The 21,611-nt window shown below is 40.8% G+C and overlaps 4 protein-coding genes across 7 annotated transcripts; 2 read left to right on the plus strand and 2 right to left on the minus strand.

Annotated features, from left to right (window-relative positions):
• Nucleotides 1-201: 201 nt before the first annotated feature.
• On the minus strand, nucleotides 202-4,712 carry seh1l (SEH1-like (S. cerevisiae)). Its single transcript, XM_088388119.1, has 9 exons — nucleotides 4,294-4,712; nucleotides 3,894-3,944; nucleotides 3,657-3,803; nucleotides 3,150-3,361; nucleotides 2,595-2,693; nucleotides 2,349-2,489; nucleotides 2,068-2,222; nucleotides 1,701-1,854; nucleotides 202-528 (listed from the first exon to the last, which is right to left on the minus strand). The coding sequence occupies exons 1-9, from the start codon at nucleotides 4,402-4,404 to the stop codon at nucleotides 351-353; spliced, it is 1,248 nt and encodes a 415-aa protein (XP_088244245.1). The 5' UTR covers nucleotides 4,405-4,712; the 3' UTR covers nucleotides 202-350.
• A 730-nt stretch (nucleotides 4,713-5,442) lies between these two features.
• ptpn2a (protein tyrosine phosphatase non-receptor type 2a) lies at nucleotides 5,443-11,645 on the plus strand. The gene is made up of 9 exons (XM_088387061.1): nucleotides 5,443-5,705; nucleotides 7,422-7,512; nucleotides 7,719-7,819; nucleotides 7,926-8,024; nucleotides 8,285-8,422; nucleotides 8,703-8,912; nucleotides 9,244-9,405; nucleotides 9,602-9,789; nucleotides 10,104-11,645. Exons 1-9 carry the CDS (start codon nucleotides 5,649-5,651, stop codon nucleotides 10,291-10,293), a joined length of 1,236 nt encoding a protein of 411 aa, XP_088243187.1. The 5' UTR covers nucleotides 5,443-5,648; the 3' UTR covers nucleotides 10,294-11,645.
• dync2i2 (dynein 2 intermediate chain 2) lies at nucleotides 9,755-15,315 on the minus strand. Its single transcript, XM_088387060.1, has 9 exons — nucleotides 15,119-15,315; nucleotides 14,596-14,856; nucleotides 14,399-14,508; nucleotides 14,086-14,243; nucleotides 13,897-14,006; nucleotides 13,526-13,690; nucleotides 13,060-13,292; nucleotides 12,819-12,976; nucleotides 9,755-12,404 (listed from the first exon to the last, which is right to left on the minus strand). Exons 1-9 carry the CDS (start codon nucleotides 15,269-15,271, stop codon nucleotides 12,166-12,168), a joined length of 1,587 nt encoding a protein of 528 aa, XP_088243186.1. The 5' UTR covers nucleotides 15,272-15,315; the 3' UTR covers nucleotides 9,755-12,165.
• A 153-nt stretch (nucleotides 15,316-15,468) lies between these two features.
• On the plus strand, nucleotides 15,469-21,277 carry cep76 (centrosomal protein 76). Of its 4 annotated transcripts, none has more exons than XM_088387058.1 (14): nucleotides 15,469-15,647; nucleotides 15,713-15,811; nucleotides 16,388-16,543; nucleotides 16,663-16,747; nucleotides 16,831-17,055; nucleotides 17,166-17,351; nucleotides 17,529-17,626; nucleotides 17,762-17,890; nucleotides 17,976-18,164; nucleotides 19,061-19,227; nucleotides 19,905-20,064; nucleotides 20,201-20,374; nucleotides 20,506-20,628; nucleotides 20,882-21,277. In XM_088387058.1, exons 1-14 carry the CDS (start codon nucleotides 15,576-15,578, stop codon nucleotides 20,918-20,920), a joined length of 1,902 nt encoding a protein of 633 aa, XP_088243184.1. In that variant the 5' UTR covers nucleotides 15,469-15,575; the 3' UTR covers nucleotides 20,921-21,277. The 4 variants fall into 4 exon arrangements, with proteins under 4 accessions (XP_088243184.1, XP_088243185.1, XP_088243182.1 ...); XM_088387056.1 differs by having other exon boundaries at nucleotides 15,473-15,647; nucleotides 20,506-20,723; XM_088387059.1 differs by lacking the exon at nucleotides 20,882-21,277 and having other exon boundaries at nucleotides 20,201-20,349; nucleotides 20,506-20,646.
• The last annotated feature ends 334 nt before the right edge of the window (nucleotides 21,278-21,611 follow it).

Raw genomic sequence — 21,611 nt, forward strand, 5'->3', positions numbered from 1 at the left:
CTTCTGTCAAGAAGATAGTCGATTACATCATTGGTTCGACTAAGCAGCTGCAAGCAAAAGTCAAGACAGCTGCTTGCAAACTGAGCAGCAACAATTTATGTCCATGGCACGTAGTGCAGCCTACAGGAATGAAATGAAGCTGAGATGTGAAATGAATATCTTCTTGAGAAACACAATGCTACCAGAATAGAATGCATTCAGTTGCATGGTGAATGAAATAGCATTTATTTTTATGTTTACATGCAGTGAAAAACATAAAGGACAAAAATACATATAGAAGCCAATGTGTGGCCCATCTCTCCAATCATATTGTTAATTAATTATAGCCAATTCACAGTTGATATGCAGCATTATTGTCCGTCAGACTCCGGTAAGGACACCAGTGATCTTGAGGAAAGTCTGCGTGAAACAGACTGTTGCTGAGGCTGATTGTGCTCAGATTCACAGTGTTCTATGAGTGAGGGGGGAGGCAGCAGGTGACCATGTCTGGTTCCGGCTATAGGAGGATCCAGAGGGGGAAAGAAATACCTGAAGTCACAACAAATGAGAGAGGACAAAGACAAGAATGGGAGATGGACAAACAGAAGTAAGTAGAAAATGGCATTAAAAGAAAATGGAATCACATACTTGGACAGAAGAATGACTGAAGTTATGGTATGTAGAGATACACCTTATTTCTCGTCATTTCGGATCAGAATAACTACAAACTCAAGCCTTCATAAACAAAATATTCATGCATAATGACACAAATAGCAAAGGGGAACTTTATCATCTGAGACGAGCAGCTCTAGTAGACTAGACTGTAAAGTCCTTTCACATTCAGCATGCGACAGTCTGTATAGTTTGTAAGCACACCATTAGAAAATGAGGGGGACTGTGTTCATATTACAAAAGTGGTTGCAAAACTAAAGCACTTTGTTAGACATTAAATGTTAGACATTAAAAAAAAAACATTTTATGAAAATGCAAACATACACGATAAGGACAAAGAGTGTGTTGGATCAGATACTTAAATATGTTCTGTGTTCCAAATACTACACCATGAGACTATAGATCTGAGATGAACATTCATCATGACATTATTTACATTTTAAAACAAGTATTAAACATTTTGTTTTCATCCAAAATATACATGCATTACTTTATTTTCTACTGCTACTACAGAAGGGCAAGATGTCAGTAGAGTTTGGCTTAAGGATACAACTCAAATGTAGCTAGGGGATGTGTATTTTAATTTCAAATCTGGATTTTGAAAAATTGCAACAATAACTGATCAAACGTATCATTTGAATGTTCCCCTGTGACACACTACTTCAGACTAGAAAATGGTTCTTTGGATTTGAAATAATAGCCACAGCTTATGTGAACATGTTTATTCGGTTTACATTGCAAGGTGGTTAGCCCTGGTACACTGCAAAATCAAAGCATGGGATTATTAACAAGCACCAGTACAAAACAAAACAAAAATTTTCACCCCCCCCCCAAAAAAAAAAAAAAGATGTAGATGGTTGCACAAATTGAATGCCAACGTGTATGCTGGAAAGCCGCAAGCCAAGCTCTTTGCATGAGTGCAGTTTGGCTCGGGGAGTTTGCCAGTGAAGCGGTCAGAGTCCCGGGCAGTGCGAGGCATACCGGGTTGTCAGTTCGGGCCGGCTCAGGTGGGGATGGGTGAGTGGTGTCAGGCAAACCACACCACCTACCTTCCTGCGGAAATTCCATTTAGGGTATTCTGGGCGGTCTGAGCAGAGGAGCCCACCACGGTTCTCATGGCTGTGGGCTGACCGGATGAACCAGTCAGTGGACTGCCGTCTCCCTTCAAGATGCCCGTGCACTTCCAGTTGTCCATGTAGTTGGCTGTGGAAGGACATCAGGTTAACTGGAGTCCAGTCAACACATTTTCCAAACCAAAATGTTCAAAACGGTTTAAATTTGTCAACATGGCAGGAGGTATTTCATTTGATTGTAAAATAATAATTTGATATCTTTAAAATATTAAAACCAATGAGGTTTGGGGTTAGTGTAGCCAGCATTGAAAAGGTAGGAGGACCACTCTCAGCGGGCACAAACCTTTCCATAGACGCACACAGCCATCATCTCCAGAGGAGGCCAGCAAGGTGCTGGTGATGTTCCAGCTCACACGCCACACTTGCGAGTTGTGGTTGTCAAACTGGGCGACAATCTGCACCTCAAACTTGGTGGATCCTGTAGAGGTGCTTTCCTTCCTGAACGAATTTGAAGCACAACATGTAAGTACTTGGTGAAATGTTACAATCCATATATGTGACTCACATATTAAAATGTCATCTTAAAAAAAAAAAAAAATCAACAGAAAACACTGAATTAGTCACCTTAGAGGGACAAGCTTAAAGATCCGGACATCTTTTGTTGCAATAGCCAGGACATGGAAAGATCTTCCCAGGTTTGGAGCAAAGGCAATGTCATGTACTGCATCCGTGATGGTCATCAGAGACTCTGCTTTGGCATATTTCCTTTCCCACAATGGCAGGTACAAAACGTAACGTCAATTAAGTTAGCACTTAGTAAGTGTTGTTTACACTGGAAACCATGTGACACAACACTGGAAGAAACCTTACCTTGTGTTTTCATTGTATTCATAGATCTGAACTTTGCCACCATATGTCACGTTGCTGTCGTCGCTTCCCACGGCAAACATTGGCGGGTGAGCCCGAGAGCTGGTTTGGAAAAACATGCAGATGATTCAACTTGATGTAGTGCAATAGAGTCACATTTCAAAAGGCCCAAACTCAGTTCACCTTGGCCTAAACACTAGAACTTGTCGTGTCACTTTTACTGCTATAAACATGATAAAAATGGAACATCGCAAGAACAAACCAAGTAAAGGAATGACTCATAATGTCAAGGTCTCAAAATTCAACCTTAACATTTCCACTGAGTCGCACTTCCCAATAACCTGACTCACACTCAGATTGGAATCAGGCACAGACAACCCAGATAAGGCCATCCTGAAAATTTTGGAAGTGTATAAAACAATCTTTGTAGACCTTGTAGGGTGAGCTTTTAAGTTCACTAACCGAGACTCTGGCATCAAACATAAAACTGTCAGATGTGTAAGATTTTAATTACTGGTACACAATGCTTTTAAACCTTGAATCAAACATCACTCTGACCTGGAGGGGTTCCAAGAAATGCAGCTGCAGCTGAGCTTGCAAGAGATTTCATGCTGCAGCGACCACTGACTGAGGTTCATGACATCTGGAGCCTCATAGATCCTCACCACTCCATCCGCAGAACACGTGGTCAGCATAAGGCCCATGTGTTTGGGAGCAAATTTCACATCAGTAACTGATGTTCGACTGTCCACAAGTGTGGTTCTTTTTATCTGCAAGAAAATAACAGGAGATCAGCACAAGATGATCATGTGTCAAAGATAAGGGTGTAAACATTATTTCCTGATAGTTAGGTTGGTTAAATTACATTTACTTTTACATCTTAAATCTCATATTTACTCTTATATCTTACATTTCACTCTTGGCGATTGAAAAAAAATTCTAAAAATGTCACTTATACTGCTATGACTCTCAGTGACTTTTGAAACAAGATCATTTAAATGAGTTTGATCAGAAAAGAGTATTTAATTTAAATGAGTTTGTTATTTTTTCTGGAATTGTACTGACCCAGTGGCTCTGCACTCTCTGTTTGTCATTTGACTCTCCTACAATCTCCTCCCAAACAGCAGCTGTCCTATCGAAGGAGCATGAAGCGAGAACTTGTCCAAATTCTGGATGAGCCCAGGTCACTCTCCACACTGATCCACTATGAGTCTGCAGGCAGAAATAAATTAGCTAGTCAAGCTTAGCTTTCATGTAAATTTCTGTAGAAATGCTGTCACCAAACTTGTAGCGGGCTCATACCTTCCAGCTGGCAGTGCAGTGCCACTCTCCATTCTCACTTTTATCCCAGACCTGAAATTAAATAAAATATGATTTAACCTAATGTCACAGTCTCTGAGTCCAGGGCATCAATATCAAACACGACTATATTTTGAGATACATTCAAATCTTTACAGGCGATCGGGGGAATCCTCTGTTTCGGTGTGTGCAGCATGACCTAGCTTGTATGCTACATGAGACAAAGTCATATTTCCGACGAAAGCACACATTACTAAAACGAAAAACTCGTAGGTAATAAATGCATTACTCACGTCCTTTAACGAATTAGCAAATGCAACAAAGTTGAAGTCCGCGCAATGTTTACACAAACGTGGGTAGGCTAGTCAAGTGAGGCTACTTAGGCTAACACGAGTTAACTTACTTTTACACTTTGGTCACTGGAACAAGTCGCCATTCTCCGGCCATGAAAATCATACGATACATCATGAATGAGATCTTTATGATCTGCTGCAATGCTGCGTGCAACAAACATGTTTGCTAAAACAGGTCACAAGTAACACACACACTCCTCAGGCTAACATGCTTGTTATGACGTCAGTACGGTATGTGTTGGCGGGTAACTCAAAATGACCATGTGATGACTCATAATGACCGCAGCGAGGCGCATTTACAAAATTTGCTAACGCGTCTCGTCAGGGGTGTAAGAAAAAAATCATTCATAAAATGCGCATATTTTTACGCAGCTTTATAATGTAGCCATAGTATCAAGGTACATAGAAAATATGATCAGTGACGGCACTTGGACTGCTCTATCATCATCGGCTTTTTCTTCTTCGTCTTTTTTTTCTTCTTCTGCTTCTTCTTCCTCTCCTCTACAACGGCTATTTGTAAACTGAGTGCATCATTGCCGTCTATTGGCCTACAGTGGTTACTGCTGCGGCAAAATTGTGACTTAAAATAGGCCTACAAATTTTGTAATCAAGAAAATAAAATTGTCATCAAGAGCTTACATTTTATTATTCTTTTATCGAATACATCTTTTATCCATCTCCTCTTATTTCATGTTGTCCTCAAAAACCCAAATAGATCTGTAATGTAATTAAATTGGGCGGCACATTGACTTTTGTTCCCAGGTTATTCCTTATTATCAAGATACCTTCCCTAAAAGGTACAATTGATCACTTCATTACAATTATACCAGACAATCGGACCTTGCAATGGTTCTTCAGATATTTATCAACTCCATGGGCTTTCTAGTTTACCAAGTATGGGCAAAAAAAAGACAAATACATAATTCAAAGTGCAGATGGCTGAACACATCATATTCCACCCCTGCTTCATCAATCATTAGCTTGCAAGGTATGCCTGAACACAAAACTTAAAATGTGTTGCATTATAATTGTCAATGTTTTTTCAATTATATTTTACTGTCATTTGTTTATGTATTTTTAAAAAACTACATTTAAAACTATTCCAACGCCATGCAAAAACAATGTGGTTTCCAAGAGCGATATGCAAAAAACCCTGACTCGAGGGGGCGGAGGAGAGCTGGCAAGCAAACGTCATCTGCGACTGCGTGCAGTTGTAGCGGACCAGTCACAGACGGAAAGACAGACAAACAGACAGACTCCCCGCAGGGATCCCCACGGTCTCACACACACACGCTTACACACGACTGTGAACTGTGTCGATGGCTTCCAGAGAGGACTAACTTGGTGAAGGCTGCCGCAAACATTTAGTCATCCAGAAAGTCTCCGGGGCGCTCTCCACATTACAATGGAGCAAGAATTTGAAGACATTAATTTTTCCGGGGGATGGCAAAACATTTACAACGTAAGTTTGTCGGTATTTACTGGGCCTTTAGTGTTTTGATGACGCGCGTTTGCTAATTAAACAACTAGTGAGCTAATTGTATAGCTAAGACAGTTCTTAGCTCTTTTTTTTTTCAACTCAAACCTGCGATCGAGTCGACTATTTGTAGTCACGTGGCTATTTATTCTATTTTTGTGAATGAGAATTTTTTAACCCACCCTCTTTTCTCGAAAGACTAAGGAGAACTAGCTTTCTGTGCTAGTAGACCACGACTTCCGTAGCAATAAAACGTGCAAATGCAGTGTTCCAAGTTGAGCTCAGTTAGCTAATGCCATTTGACCGCAGCACACGCACTTGCACACCCCAGCGTCAGTTTCTGAGAAGTCGTCATCATCAGGACTTCCAAAGAAGGCACGTGTTGTGCAGCGCCATCTCCAAGGGAGCCGTGCGTTCACATTATCACACTAAGGTTCCGGTTTAACCCAGACTCTGACCATGTTAGATAAAACCTACTTATAGATTTTCAAATGCGACGCTCACGCAACCAACACAACAAAAGCGGCATTGACAATAAAAACAAACCGCTTCAATTCAATCGTAGAAAACAGCTAGTGAAGTTGTTGTTACATGTTAGTACATGTACAATGAGATCGTTTGAAGAGGTGTTTACGAATAATAATCGTAATAGTAAATAGTTGTGGTTAGAGGTTTTGGCACTGGTTTGTATTTTTGTTTCACTTTGAAACGTGTTGCAATTTATGCTGCTTCAGCAATTTAGCTTGTAAACAAAACAAGCACACCCACACCTTTAATAAACATGAGCTGCTTGGTACCAAAAGATAATCATTGCAGAGGGTATTTTATTTATGATTGACTTCAGTTGCTTGCATACAAATATTTAGTACTCTGGAGTGCTTCCGGAAATGTGTAGTTCAAAATTTGTCAGGGCTAAAATCCGTGAAATTTTGTGTGATTCCTCATGCAATTTTTTATGGGTCGTTAACTTTACTTCAGACTCTGGAACTTAACTTTCCCAAGTCACCCGTTGGACTCACCACAACATCTTAGCGCTGCCTCTGGCTGTCATGGTAATTAAAGTATACTGTCCTTTAGGCCTGTTTGCATGTGATAGGACCACCAATGGAAATAGGCTGAATTAAGTGGGATTTACAAAGAGGGTGTTGAGTGTGCTGTAATGCTTGATGCTTGGGGTGTTATGACGAAAGCACAGCAGACATGTTAGACACCTGGGAAAAAACTGCCAACTAAAATGTAAGTGTTAGCTGTTTTGTTGCTGTCAAATCTACTGTCAAAAATGTTTCGTATGGAGTAAAAATATTGTTGAATATTTGATCACAACACATTGTTTTAAAATGTAGGTAATTTGTATCCCAGAAGCTCAAATGTGCATATCTTATGAAATGGCATTCTTACTGGCTTATTTTCAGAAAAGAACTATTACTATTATAAACAAAATAACTATTATAAACAAAAGTCACAGTGTTTTGCTGAAGCATGTGAACACAGCAAATAAAATATATCATTAATTAAACTGCACGTATTGCAAAAGACCAGTCAAGCAGGAAAGCGTGCCAACTGAAACAAATGCAGCATGCATTTACATTGCATTAATGGAGTTCAACCTTGCTTCTCGTCCTGACTAAAACAGCTATGTCATCTTGATGGACAAGACTGATTTTTAATGAACTAACTTCATGTTATTCTCTGCTTTGACAGGAAATCCGTAATCAAGCCAGTGAATATCCCTACAATGTGGCAAAACTTCCTGTGAATCGCAATTTGAATCGCTACAGGGATGTTAGTCCATGTAAGTCTCAAATATCACTTGTATGTTGAGAGGCGGATAATGTGTATCAATTCGGAAAGGTAATATTGTGTTGAGGTAACAAGAGAAAGTAAACAACATTCAATTTTGGAGCATTAAGAACATACAAAAATAATGACAAAAATATTATGTGGTCAATAATGTCTTTGGAACTTCGGTAGTTATGATTCTGTTTCTCCTGATTTTAGACGATCACAGCCGGGTAAAACTTGCAAGCTCTGAAAATGACTACATCAATGCAAGTTTAGTCACAGTGGACGAAGCCCATCGAGCTTATATTCTTTCTCAGGTGAGGTGTGTTACCAGTAAGTCTGTAAGGGTTCACTCAACGGCGGATTTGGGGAAAAAAATGTTTTTGCGCCTGCCGCGTCTAATTTTTTTATTGACGTTTACAGGGGCCTTTAAGAAACACTTGTGGTCACTTCTGGCTGATGATTTGGGAGCAGTGTTCCAAAGCTGTTATCATGCTGAACAGAATCATCGAAAAGGGATCTGTAAGTACATTTCAGCTCATCTCACCAGGAGTCTTCATTGTTTTTTCGTGAGGCATTGACATGGATTTATAGATGTTACAAAATAAAGCGCCACATTTTTCAGTCCGAAGTGTTTAAAATCTGATTGATCGTGATAGTCATCAAATAAATATTGAATTATCAGCAGGCTTGCTTTGGGTTGGCAAATTTAGTTGCTTTCATGTGTTTTTGCCAGGCTGAATTGTTGATCTTAAGCGATAATTTATTTTTCATTTTTACAGGAAAAGTGTGCACAATACTGGCCGACTACAGAGGAACTCCAAATGTCTTTCACTGACACAGGTTTTATTGTCAGGCTGATTTCAGAGGAGGATCATTCCTATTTCACAATCCGAGTGCTAAAATTACAAAACACAAAGGTGAGCTCTAGTCTTGGCAAAGGAAGACTTACGGGGCATGTTTGGATAAGACATTTTGTGTGACAAATTGTTTTGTCAGCTGCAACTTCTATTGTTTTATTATGTTCCCATGAGTTGTGCTGTCAAACCCTGCAGCAAAATTGAAATGAAATGCTTCAGTGAGAACTGCAGTTATATCCTTCTTGTAATTCTTCTCCAATGACAAATCATCCTGTTTATGCAGAACTCTATTCACACAGTCCTCAGGTCACGGTTAAACACCACTCATTGTTTGTTACAGACAGAGGAGTGGAGATCCATTTATCACTTTCACTACACCGCATGGCCGGATTTTGGTGTTCCAGAATCGCCTGCCTCCTTCCTCAACTTCCTTTTCAAAGTTCGGGAGTCTGGTTCACTGGGAACAGAGCACGGGCCCTCGGTTGTGCACTGCAGTGCTGGGATTGGGCGTTCCGGGACTTTTGCCTTGGTGGACACCTGCCTGGTCTTGGTGAGAACAGAGATTGTCCCAAAATGTGGATAATACGTGTTGCGAAGGGTTGACAAAGCGTCACAAATTCACCCCCCCAAAATCGGTATCATTTTATATTAATAACCAGGTACAGATGAGAACATAAAATCCTTTTCGATCTTGCCCCATTATGTATACACAGATGCACATAAATAAAAAAAAAACAAAATTCCCAAATTCAATAGCTGACTCCCCATTCTCATTAAAATGCCAGACAAGTCTGCCATCTTAGTCAAAATATTTGAATATTTGGATTTTACTAAAGGGGCAAGGCAACTGTGTGAACCTTTATATCAAATGTGTTTTACAGATGGATCGGAGGAATAATCCGTCCTCTGTGGACATACAGAAGGTCCTTCTGGACATGAGGGAATACCGCATGGGCCTGATCCAGACTGCTGACCAACTGCGCTTTTCCTACATGGCCGTCATCGAGGGAGCCAAACTCCTTGAGACCAACGGTTCAGCACAGGTAGCTCTTTACCTGGATGTGATAGTGAGAATTATTAGTTCAATACAGTTGGTATTAGTTGGTAAAGTGATTTTTGATTCTCTCTGCAGAATATTTAAATTGGGCCCACAACCTTTTGCTACTCTGCCAAATGAATAAACACCTTTCCGTATGATAGTGTAGTTCTCCATTTGATCTGAATTATTCTTTGTATCAGGTCCAATCGGAACTGATTTCCAGAGGTGACCTGGAGACAGACATGGCTCCACCTAACCCTCCACCTCGACCTCACTTAAACAACAGCAGACCTTGCGTGGAGTCCCAGCTCCCCTCAAAAGACAGCATGCCCCTGCTTGTGGAGAAGCCTCAGTACCAAGGCGACAGCGAGGCAGACATCGCTGGATGGTAAGGAAAAAAAAAAAAAAGTCTTTATCTATCTGTCAAAGAAAACTCACTCAGTTGAAATGTAATAAAGATAAAGAAAAGATGGCCTCATAGATTATTAATCCAATAAGGAACGTTAAGTAACATACAGTGGAGGAAATAAGTATTGGATCCCTCACTAAGTTTGTGAATTTGCCCTCTGACAAAGAAGTGAACAGTCTATCATTTGAAAGGTAGGTTCTTTTTAACAATGAGACACGGAATATAGAAAAGAAAAACTCACGACATAAACATTGAGTGTTTTTGATGACTCATTGCTTCCCTTTCTCTTGCAGTGTGAAGAGGCGACACCGTGAAGAGAGGATTGCCAGCACCACACAGAAGGTCCAGCAAATGAAACAGAGACTGAGCGACTCAGAGAGAAAAAAAGAAAAGTGGCAGTATTGGAGACCCATTCTGCTTAATGTCGGCGCTGGTGCCGCGTTGGCTTTTGGTCTGCTGGTGTGCTGGATGTACTCCCAGTGAGCATCTCACAGTCACTTTGAACTGACTCTTATTTTGCACCAGTACCTGAGATTAGGTACTTCTCAAAGTAGATTTAGAGGGTATTTATTTCTTAAGGTCACAATGCAGGAGCGCTAGATCAAATGACTGTGTATATTTTTAATAGATCTGAACAAAATTAGTTACATCTCAGGATCTTGGTGCCAGCATGATGATTTCCTTTTCTTATTGTCTCTGAATGTACTGTATCATTTCATGGAAAATTTTAGATGAAAGGTGCAGTGCAAAACATTTTTTTTTTCATTTTTTTATTTACAATGGTCAGATGTTTGTAACCCATACTCGTTCACATCTTTACATTTAGAAATTCATACTTTTCAGGAATTTGATAATCGAGTGTTGGAGTTTCTTCTCACTCCACCATCACGCGTTGAGTTTCATTCATGCATTTAATATGTTTGAAATGCAGCACTTGTTCTTCCATTCACATTCAGCAGGGCATCCCAAAATAGATTAACTATATATTTTTAGACGACTGGACACTTAGAAAGAGCTGCCTTGCTTTTGTTTCACCTCGGGAAAAAAAGTTATTTTCTTTCATTTTATGGGTGAATGTTTAGCTTTCATGTCGTTTGTTTGGAACCGACAAATGGTTGGGGTCCTTCACCTCATGGTGCACCTATTGACCCACTGGATGGGCTCGTTTTTGTGTCATTACAGGTTATCCCGCTGTTGCCCTTCAAAGAAACCAAAGCAAACTTGGTCATTTTCTCCATCGTTTTTTTTTGTACCCCCATTAGGTAGAATGTATATTCTGTTGGATCTGTGACACAACTGACTCTGATTACTTGTTGCACCTTGGTGTTGCATGTAACTAACCGTACTGGTTTGCGACTAACTGGGACCAAGCTTATATTAGGTGGAAGTGCACAGCGGATTCATTTTCCTCTGTGAGCAAATGTAAATGTCTGTGTTTGCTGTTTGAGGATGTGCCTTTGTGTGATTTTAAATGGAACAAATGTGTGCTACCAGGTTTCCTGTAATCTCAAGATTTGAATTTGTGTGAGCTTTTATTTCCCTGGATAAAAAGAAAAAAAAACATGCTCCCAAGGATTTTGTCAATTCTTACATAGGCATGGTCTGAATTGGTTTGGATGTTTTGACGTTGACTGAATAGTTCCCCGTCTGGCTTTTATCAATTTTTCATTGAGGACATATTTTTTTTTTATTTATGGCATTCCATTTATTTTTACTTTCCAGATCCAATGTTTTAAGTTTGGTACTATGTCAAGTTACAATGATTATAAAAATGTTTTGAACAAAACATGAAATACTTCTTAAATAAAACAATATCCTTTTTTTTTCCCCCAAAACTTGGCCTTGCAGCTGTTATTTTCCAAAAGACACATTACAGTTTTCATGACAGCTTTTAACTTTTCTGCTCTACTTTTGTAAGAATATTATTCAGTGCATGAGTTTAATCATTCTTGGCAGATTGGTATTTCTCTCCCAATGGATTCCAGGAAGTGATTCAGTATTTCAAGTGAAGTTCTGGCTCATTGGCCACCATTGATTCATATGCTGTTGCCTGAAGTACTTACTTTGGTTTTTAAATTGATTTCCAAATGAACAAATGTTCACATGAATGTACTGGGAAAATGTTCTCAATTGCGTGAATAGAGGGCTGTCATTCCTGCACCACCTTTGCACTTATATTGCACCACAACCCGAGGAACATGCATCTCTACTCAAATGACCTTCCTCTGCATGATCCAGTGACTTCAGGCGCATAGTAGGCACTAGCAGAAGTTTGCTATCCCAAAGACCCAAATTTTAGTTCTTTGGGCATATTGGCCAAAAATCCAAACCTGTGATGTCATCCATCCAATCGTGTCATTCGGCTACTTGATTAGCTATCTGCTCCAGAAGATGGTTCTCTGTGTGCATCTGCTCTGTCAAATCAGTGCTGAGTTTCCAGACACCAACTGTCCCATCTGTTTTTCCCACTGCAAGGAGGCCAGGATTTTGACGGTTGAAGGCCAAACAGGTTGCAGCATGACCAATGCCTCCTGATTCAATCGTGGCTGCTGGTCTCAGGGACCGGCGACTCAGATCAAATATTTGCACCTCACCTGGCGAAAGAAGAGTGCATTTGAAGGGGTTGACATAAACTTTTGCGAAGTAATCTTTTCATTTTTTTTTTCATTTTTCAGAATGCTGATAATGACTCACCTATGGCAAAGGTTTTGTCAATTAAAAATGTTAGATTTTCCTCTGCGAAGACCCTCATTACTATGTACTGAATTTGTGGGAGGTTGTTAGGTAGGTGGTTCTGATTATTGCCTCATTTTTTTCTTAGGCACACAAGGTTAAAAAAAAAAAAAAAAAAAAAAAAAATCATCCTTTAATCTCTTTAGTACTAGTCGTTTTTTTCCTCAATGTTAATCAGTGGCTTTTCCTCAATGTTAATCAGTGGCTTTGCAGTCTCCCGTTTAAAAAGATTATTTTCATTGACAGTGAGATTTCCAACACTTCTGATACAGTACCTTGTCCGGTGGCTGCAGCAAAAAGCAGCGGCCTGGTTGGAGACCATTGCACTTTAAAAACATAAGTGTCAGACACTCGAAGTGAGCGCAGTGGGTTGGTCTGCAGCAGAGAATGGAGGTGAGCCAGACCATCAGTTCCTGCACTCAAAAACAGGTTCCTAATGAAAACAAACCAGCCACTTGTGAGTCACCGGTTATATTTGGACAGGATTTAGTTAGTTATACGACCTTAAATCTGTACCTATGAAAAGGTGAACAGTGTATGGAGTGGACAGGGCCGCTAGCAGGCCTAAAGGAGAAGACTGTTGGAGTTCTTAGTGGCACACTGAGACATTCAGATGGGACTGCTGCTGGTGTCTGGGAGGAGAGGGAGCATCTAAGCAGAAGGCCACCCTCGGAGCCTACTAAGAACGTGTCTGGGTCCCATGGAGACAGATCCAAGGAAGTGACACCCACAATGCCAGTGCCTTGACCCTAAAAAACAAAATAAAATTGTTTGTTTATGCAATAGATCATTCAAATAACCTCTCTTGACCCATTTAAGACAACATTTGATTTGAAAAAGGAGATATTATTAAGTAATACCTGGAATTTCCCTTTGTGGGGCAAATAAAGAAATATCTTATCTCATCTCTTTGAATATGAACATTTTGTTGCTTTGAAATAAATTTCAAAGTATTCCTTTGTCATGGAACACAGAGCCTTACCTTGAAGCTGCTGCTGGAAAGTATTTGGTGTTGCACAAGCGCAAAGGCTGATTTCAGGACACATTTTCCTTGCTCCGTGTTCACTGTCCACAGAAGAATCCTCCCTCCAGAGCATGCACTCAGAACACCAAACTCTCCTTTATTACGAAGGGGCACCCAGGTAACCTAAGTACACATAGCAACGTTCAGATGAGCCTTATTATATTCCAACAATTATCACTTCACTGTGCTGTGTGCATGAATAAACTGGTAAACATGGAAAAATGTAGGACTATTGTGGGAAGTTTTTTGAAATGTACTCTTCCCACCACACCCGCTTTTGGTTCCTTTATAGCGCCACACAAGGGAAAAAGATCATTGGACTCACTCACCTGACAAACAGGCTCTCTGTGGCTATCTGCAGACATGCCAGTTTGCGCCAGTACTGGATCTGTAGACTGACTGGTGTCCCAGACTATCACTTCCCCAGTATACAAACCACCTGCAGCCACAGCAGCACAGACACTCAAATACATGTCTGTCAAATAATAATGCAATGAAGCACAGCCCGCGCCATATACCTGCCATGAGAGCGGGGTGCTTGGGGTGGCAACACAGAGATGTCACTGCAGTTGGAACATCTATGACCAGATCAGCTTGTTTGGGGTTCAGACCTCCATGATCAATGTTCCACATACAAATATATGACTTGTCATTGCTCCAATCACCTTCTGCCAAACTGACAATCACACAGGCATATTGTCTTCCTCAATGAGTGACTTCTACATTCTTGACAGAAGCTTACTGCAGGAGAGCTTTTCACAGTTTCTCAGATAGGTAAAGGGCACCAAGCTTGGGAATGATTCCTAGTACGAATCATGGGAAGAAACATACCGGCCATAAGCACAGGCTATTACTGCACCGGTACAACTCCAGGACACACTCGTTATATGAAGACCTCGCTCTAGGGCCTTGGGATGTTGAAGTTGATGAAGGCAAAAAACCTAAAAAAAAATGATAAAAGTGGAATAAACACAAGTTATAATATTGATGTGCCTAACATTTTATGGCCTACAAGTTTTACTACTTACCATCTGATTGTGTTCTTCCCAGTTCACCTGAAAGCCATCAAAAGCATGACTTTTGGAATTTTTGACCAACTCTCGGATGACTTGGGCTTCAACTTGATGTACGAACTCCTTCAAGCCCGGCAAATGGAGCACAGTGTCGGGGTCCTGGAGGAACTGTGTCGTTACATGATCCTGGAGCTCTGTTTGAGTACTTCCAACAACACTGGAACGAGTCTGTACTCCTGATTCAGCACTGTGAATGGTTCTGGTCTGACAGCCTCTCTGAAACATGTACATAAGTACCCACACAATTAGACTGCGAAGGAAGCACAGAAGATTAATGGATTTTGATATGGTTAGTTGACTCTGTGTTCAAATTTGCAGACCAATAACAACTAGCAAGAAGGTTGACTTAAATGTCGGCATTTCTATGTATATTTATTAGTTTTGATTTACACTGTAAGTTTGCAATTCTTACTATGACCTCCTTGTCCATGTACTTTGCAAGATAACTGCAGATTGTGCACAAATAAATGAAACGTACAGACTCCTGCGACGACTGCTGAGATTTTCTCCAGGATGACTGGATATTCACTGAAACTTGGTCTTCGTCCGTAAACATGTTAATACTTATGATTATGAAATGATGAAACGAAGGTAAACAGCTACCTTGACTACTAAATATACAATTCAACATCCGTCAACAAAAGCCGACTTCTTCTTCGCCTCGCAAGCATAAATAGGGTGCATCACTGCCATCTTTTGGTGCATTATTGCCAGTTTCTTTGCCACATCAAAAATGGCGGCGACGTCGACGTGACCGACTCCTGAAGGGTCCTTATTAACCCCACGTCGCAAACCATGACGTACAGACACCCGGAATAAGTAGTTCTTTACAATACCAAAGCTATTTTAATGAATCGTGCATTAACATGTGTATATAGTGCAGTTTTATGTTCACGTTTAACGAACAAAATATAAGCAGATCTGAAAATGGATAAATGGAAAGACATGGGAGTCATCAGGCATATGCAAAGACACTTTCCCGCTTGTTTGTCGCGGTCGACAGAACAGTTGAGTTGTTTACATTGATCCTAGTCGTTCTCAAGCAGTAAATACACTTTTTACCTGTAACTAGATTACCGTTACCGTTCTCTGGAGCACTGCTACTATAATGGCTCTTCCTCCGGAGAAGGCCTCTGAGCTGAAGAAAATCATTCACAACCATCTGATTAAGGTGAAGATCCTGTAACGTTGATCGTTTATGGGCACTTGAAATGACAAACGCTCTGCGTCCATGTTTTGTCACATGTATAATTTAACTTGAACGCATGCACAAACTGTATACTGATTTTCACTAATCAAAGCCCTCGTTTTTTCTTAAGGACAACAACTTTTCCTAATAATACTTTATGAGTTGTGTAATCATATTTAGGAATTACAAGTTAGGTTCAGCAACCCTGGGATCCCCCCCCCCCCACTAAACGTGACACCTATGAAATTACAACATATGGTAAATTCCGTTGCACAAGCTTGTAGTGCACTTTACTGTACATTAAAGCTGAAATGACTAAGTGATCTTAAGTGCTATGATTTTTTTATTAGGCTGCAACTTATAGGCACCTCTACGCCAATTATTATAAGAGAGCACAAAATATCCTCTAGTAAAGGTGAATATTAGTTGTCTTGGTCTTTATTGTCATTGTACAACAAATTAGAGAAGTCCAAATTGACGGCGGCAGTCGGTAGTAATTTGTACATTGAAGCAAATATACAATGTAGTCTTTTTCCTTTACTGTTGTTCCTGCATTAGATGGATATTCATGGGAAGATCCGAGAGGTGTTGTCTGAGACTTTGAGGGATGACCAAGGTAGAACGCATCAAGTGTTATCAGAAGCAGACTTTCTCCATGCACTGCAGCGCAGAGGCATCATTGATGACGTGATGAAGGACCTACAAGTTCCACAGGTTGCTCCACACTCTTACTTGAATGTTTATTTTGCCTTTTATTCTGTTAATCCACTGTTAATTGATTAAATCTAAATATTTGTATTCTCATTTTCTTTTCTCACATTCTGCTTTGCTAGATAGCATCTATGCATATGGAAGCAGGATCACCTCCAAAACCCGGTTCTCAGTTGACGAACGAAGAAAGGTTTCGCCCGACAAAAAGTATGAAATATAAACAAATCAGTCAAAATCAGTTCCACAGACAAGAAGTTATTAAATACTAAAACTGTTTTTTGACATTGCAGCCAATATTGACCCATCTAGACGTTACCTGTATTTGCAAGTGCTTGGTGGCAAGGCCTTCTTGGAGCACTTACAGGAGCCAGAGCCTTTACCTGGTCAGGTGTGCTCCACATTCAAGTTATTCCTGCACTTCCGAAATCAGAGGTTTCACTCCAAGCCAGTGCCCTGTGCCTGTGATCCTGACCTGCACGAAGGCTTCCTCTTCCAAATCCACATAGATGGCACAGGTCAATAGAAATGATGATTACAACTGGGCCATTCTTACATGTTGCGGCCAGCTATGTTGTAGATGTGACTTTAAATCTTACAATGCTGTAACATTCTTTTGGTTCTGCAGGAGAAGGAAGTAAGATGGCAGATGCGACTGCTATGCTGTCCATTTGTGATCCGATTCACTTGGTGCTGATCAGAACTGACACTTCCAGTGAGACGGCTCTGGTCTCATCCTACTTCCTGGACTGGAGGACAGTCCTCAGTTCACCGAATGGGAAGACATGCTTGGCTGTGGAACTGATGGGAGTGGGTGAGAGAACAAGTTATAATCTTGTGGTTTTTTTAAGAATGTTTAAAGAATAAATCCATCCAATCTAAATATTCTATTAATCATTAAAAAAATTGCATAATAACCACTACAATAAACGTGTTTAAAAATATACCTTATATCCCTATATTAATTCCCAAACTTGTGTTGCGTCACCAGGAAGTGAAAGCAAGTTAACGGCTGGTGTTTTGACAGTCAGTCTGGAGCTCTATCCTCCTCTCACCGAAACACTGAGTGCTGACATCATCAGCACACAGGTACACAACACCAACGCTGATTTAAATTCTGTATTTTTTCTTACCCTGTTCATCTACTTAACGATCCATCAATGCAGATGTCATCGGTGTAAGCCTGCCTAAGCATATTAATGACATTGCATATTTGTTATTCAGCAATCTCTGGAAAAGCAGAGGACAGCAGAAAAGGAGAGGATCTTCCTGGTTTATGCCAAACAGTGGTGGAGGGAGTTTCTTGAAATCCGCTCATCGAACCAGTCCAAAATGGTCAAAATTTTTGCCCAGGTTTGCTCATGTTTACATAAAAAAAAAAATGTTTTTGAAACATTTGTGGGAAGATTACCCAGCTGGGTTTCTATATAATCCTCAGGATGAAAATGGAATCAACAGGCCGGTGTGCTCCTATGTACATATCCTCCGGGCCGGCCGACTGCTAGATAGTCCTCGACGGGCAGCCCGCTTTGTTAGCCTCCTAGCGCATGAGAAGGCCCCAGTGGTGGGAGGAGGAGAGAAGCATGAGCAGTGGTGCACTTTATTGGCTTTCCTGTGCCGAGGAAAGGTAATATTAACAATTATTGCTTCAGTAAAAATGAATTCAAGTTGTCCATGACATCAAATTCACTCATATCAACTATAGCATTTATTTTATTTGCACAGTTTGGTGATATCTAACACAGAATCACACATTACACTTTTTGCTTAACTCCCTCAACAATTGTAATCTCAAAGTTGCATTTTTTTTTTACATTATATTTTATTTTATTTATGACCGCATGATAGCCTTTCTGAGAAGAAAGGGTTTGTGCAGTCATGCCTTTTCCTGTGGATTTCCCGGACCACCACAGGATAAATGTTTCCCGCTGCTCTGCTTTTTGTGCCTGGCAAGACAGACCCAACACAGCTCTCGCAAAGTGGCGCTTGTCTGCTATGATTTATGACTTTCATTCCAAGGAAAATTAATTTAGCCTCATCTGTCCCCAGCCTGTTCGGATGCTGCCGTCCATATTAGCACTACAGGAGAATATCTATCATTCTGAGATGTCGTGAGCTCAAGCCAGCATACTGCAGCAGCAGTCAGCTCTAGTTGCACCTCTTTACACGAAATCCTTTTCCAGGATGAAGACAGTTGCTTGCTGGCACTGTCACAAAGCATATTGAACAGACTGAAATTCAGCTGGTGGACATTTATAATCACAGTTGTGAAAATTACAGTCAATTACTGCTAGATTTTTTTTCTATTCCAGCAGTTCCCTTTCACGACAAAAACATGTTTCACAAACAAGTCGTGTACATAAATTGATTCTTCATCCTTCAAATGTTGCTTATCGTATTGAATAATTTTCTGTGCAATTTAACATGGTCAGTGTAGGTGTTGCATAATGATCACCAGATTGATATCAGGAGATTAGCAGACTATAAATAATGTATTTGATCTTATTTGTGTGTCACCCACAGGGGGACTGTGAGGATCACTCAACCTTGTTGTGCAGCCTCTTGCTGGGCTTTGGCCTTGATGCTTATGTGTGTGTGGGCACCAAAGCTAAGGGGATACCTCACACCTGGGTCATGACCCGAGGTACTGATGGAAGTATAACTTTCTGGGAGAGCTTGACTGCACACAGGTTTGTTTTTACTCACAAAATCACTCCGCAAAACAGTCGTGGTTCCAGATCCGGCAATTTGGATTTCTCTGTTTGTACTCGGAAGACGTTTTGCCTATCGTGGAAGAGAGGCGAAACATTTTCTGAGACGAGCTGAGCAACTCAGTTGCGATCAATTCAATCCCTTGAGAATGAAACAACCTGGATGAGAGAAGATCCAGAGGCACGTGTCTGTTAATTTGAACAATATGCTTTTAAATTTGCTTATTGTTACTGTCACGTGCCGTGCCAGAGACGCTCGGCCGGCAGCTTCCCTCAGCCACACCCCTTCGTTGTCATCATGTCTGTCACCTGCTCCCTCTTGTTACCTGATGTATTTAAACCCTGCCCATGTGTTCCTCCTTGTCGGTGTCTACTGTTGTGTCCCGTCTGTGTCCGCGCGTCGTGTTCTTGTCGTTTAGTTTTCCCCGGTCTTGTCTGGAGACTCACGGTTAGAATTTTATCGGTGTCCAAGTGGACTTCTGTCGGTCGGTCGGTGTGTCTGTCTGTTTGCTGGCCGTGAGTCTCTGTCCCGTATGTGTCTTCGTTTCCCCACCCTACTCCCTTCCAACTCCCTTTCCCTTCAATAAACCCTGGTTCAAGCTGCAATTGGTCGCTCCGCTCTACTCATTTCCTGACAATTACATACGTCTGGTCAGGTACCTTCATCAAGCCATTGATCCCGATGCCCCGCCTTTGGCCCCCCAGCCTAAACCCTCATACCCCTACCGCACTGTGGGCTGCGTCTTCAACCACCAGAGTTTCTTGGCTAATTGTCAACCCTCTGATGCCGTGGAGCTGTGTGTCTTTGACCTCCAGGTAAAGCAGCAGGTGTTTATTCTGTAGCCTGTATATGCCAATAATTCTTCTACAAGATTGGTTTGGGAGATAACAAAATAGATTTTAGTCTGATATTTAAAATTGCATTTGAAACGTGTCATTTCTTTCCTTTTAGAATCAATCTCGGTGGAAAGCAATGAGTGAAGAGGCTCTGAAGTCAGTGTGTGACTGTGGCTCCCTCAACTCTCTGCCTCCTCTTCCTCCACTCACCTCATCATCTCTTGATGCTGCTGCTGTTAGCAATCAGCTTGAGCTGGAGATGAGGTACTTGATTTCTGAGCACAGGAAGGTACGACATAGTGCTGGAGTGGACAAATGAAGTTCACTCTACGTTTTGGAGTTTTCAATTATTCATACGGTTCTTTTCTCTGCGTTAAGGAGCAAATTGAAACTCCTAATGTTGTTTTGTGTCATCTTCAGGACTTGAATCTGACAACAGTCTGGGATGACCACCTGTCCTATCTGCTGTCGTCGGCCTTGTCAGCCTATGAGATGGAGCGATGCACTGGGGTCTCGTGTGGAAATGAGGAATTCCAGGATGCAGTAAGGAGGGCTGTTCCAGACGGGCACACTTTTAAAGGCTTCCCCATTCACTTCCTGCACCGCAATGCCCGTAGAGCTTTTGCCACATGCCTCAAGTAAGCTTGGAACTTTTAATACAGCCCACTCAAATTTTATGGCAGTTATGCAAATCTGAGTGTTGCTCTTAACACGAGGTTTTTAATTCTCACTTTTGATATTTCCTTCTATATGTGGTGACAAGAAGTTATTCAGTTCTGTGTCTTGTGTTGTGCAGGTCCCGCTTCTGCGAGGAGATAGTGTGTTGTCGTGGTGACCACGTGAGGCTGGCCCTTCGTGTTCGAGTTTTTATTTATCCAGAGAATGTATGTGCCGTGTGGTTTATGTTTGCTTGTAAGTATCGCTGTGTGCTCTGACAGTCTCAGACTGATGTCTGCGATGATGTCAAAACTATCAATTTAAAGCACTGTTTATTGCATATTGAGACTCAAGGTTTTATTACATACAATATTATGATTAAGAAACTTACAGGTACATTTGATGACTTTATTTTTATGATCATGCAGGCAGTTCTTTGACTGGCTGTCTCTGCTTTTCGTATATTGCAGTCTTGCACTTTTCAACTGTCTTTGTCTAGAGTTGTTGTAAATAAAGATTTTCTCATTTTTGTGAACTTTGAAACATTTGTAATACAGTATAGTGTATACCACAGTGTGTTATACGTTGTATTTTTGGAAGAAATTTACGCATATGGTCAAACTTTATTTAGACACATACAGTACACTTGCAGTTCTGTGAATATTCTAGGTTTGAGATGTGAAATCAAACTGCAAAAAGCCGAGTAATGTAGTCACAGCAGTGCAACAATTTGTGTGCTGACGAATTGTGATGTTTTATTAATTGATGAGCAGTCATTAATTTAATGAGGAAAATTATGTGCGTCATATTAAATGAGCTTCCAAATTGGCTTTCGTAAATCCATCCAGCGAATTCAATTATGTGTATTC

The sequence above is a fragment of the Syngnathus floridae genome, chromosome 10, assembly GCF_059516105.1.
Source record: "Syngnathus floridae isolate MCC-2025c chromosome 10, RoL_Sflo_1.0, whole genome shotgun sequence".
In the NCBI taxonomy this organism is placed as follows: Eukaryota; Metazoa; Chordata; class Actinopteri; order Syngnathiformes; family Syngnathidae; genus Syngnathus; species Syngnathus floridae.

Excerpts from the sequence above, each read along its gene's own strand:
- seh1l (XM_088388119.1), bottom strand. The coding sequence starts at position 4,404 with ATGTTTGTTGCACGCAGCATTGCAGCAGATCATAAAGATCTCATTCAT. Across the intron at positions 3,804-3,893 it reads ACTGCACTGCCAGCTGGAAG|ACTCATAGTGGATCAGTGTG; the intron begins GTATGAGCCCGC and ends TTCTGCCTGCAG. Across the intron at positions 2,694-3,149 it reads ATTTCTTGGAACCCCTCCAG|CTCTCGGGCTCACCCGCCAA; the intron begins GTCAGAGTGATG and ends TTTCCAAACCAG.
- ptpn2a (XM_088387061.1), top strand. The coding sequence starts at position 5,649 with ATGGAGCAAGAATTTGAAGACATTAATTTTTCCGGGGGATGGCAAAAC. Across the intron at positions 7,820-7,925 it reads GAGCTTATATTCTTTCTCAG|GGGCCTTTAAGAAACACTTG; the intron begins GTGAGGTGTGTT and ends TGACGTTTACAG. Across the intron at positions 8,025-8,284 it reads GAATCATCGAAAAGGGATCT|GAAAAGTGTGCACAATACTG; the intron begins GTAAGTACATTT and ends TCATTTTTACAG.
- dync2i2 (XM_088387060.1), bottom strand. The coding sequence starts at position 15,271 with ATGTTGAATTGTATATTTAGTAGTCAAGGTAGCTGTTTACCTTCGTTT. Across the intron at positions 14,509-14,595 it reads GGGAAGAACACAATCAGATG|GTTTTTTGCCTTCATCAACT; the intron begins GTAAGTAGTAAA and ends ATTTTTTTTTAG. Across the intron at positions 13,691-13,896 it reads ACAGAGAGCCTGTTTGTCAG|GTTACCTGGGTGCCCCTTCG; the intron begins GTGAGTGAGTCC and ends ATGTGTACTTAG.
- cep76 (XM_088387056.1), top strand. The coding sequence starts at position 15,576 with ATGGAAAGACATGGGAGTCATCAGGCATATGCAAAGACACTTTCCCGC. Across the intron at positions 15,648-15,712 it reads TTGTCGCGGTCGACAGAACA|ATTACCGTTACCGTTCTCTG; the intron begins GTTGAGTTGTTT and ends ACCTGTAACTAG. Across the intron at positions 19,228-19,904 it reads GAGAGCTTGACTGCACACAG|GTACCTTCATCAAGCCATTG; the intron begins GTTTGTTTTTAC and ends ACGTCTGGTCAG.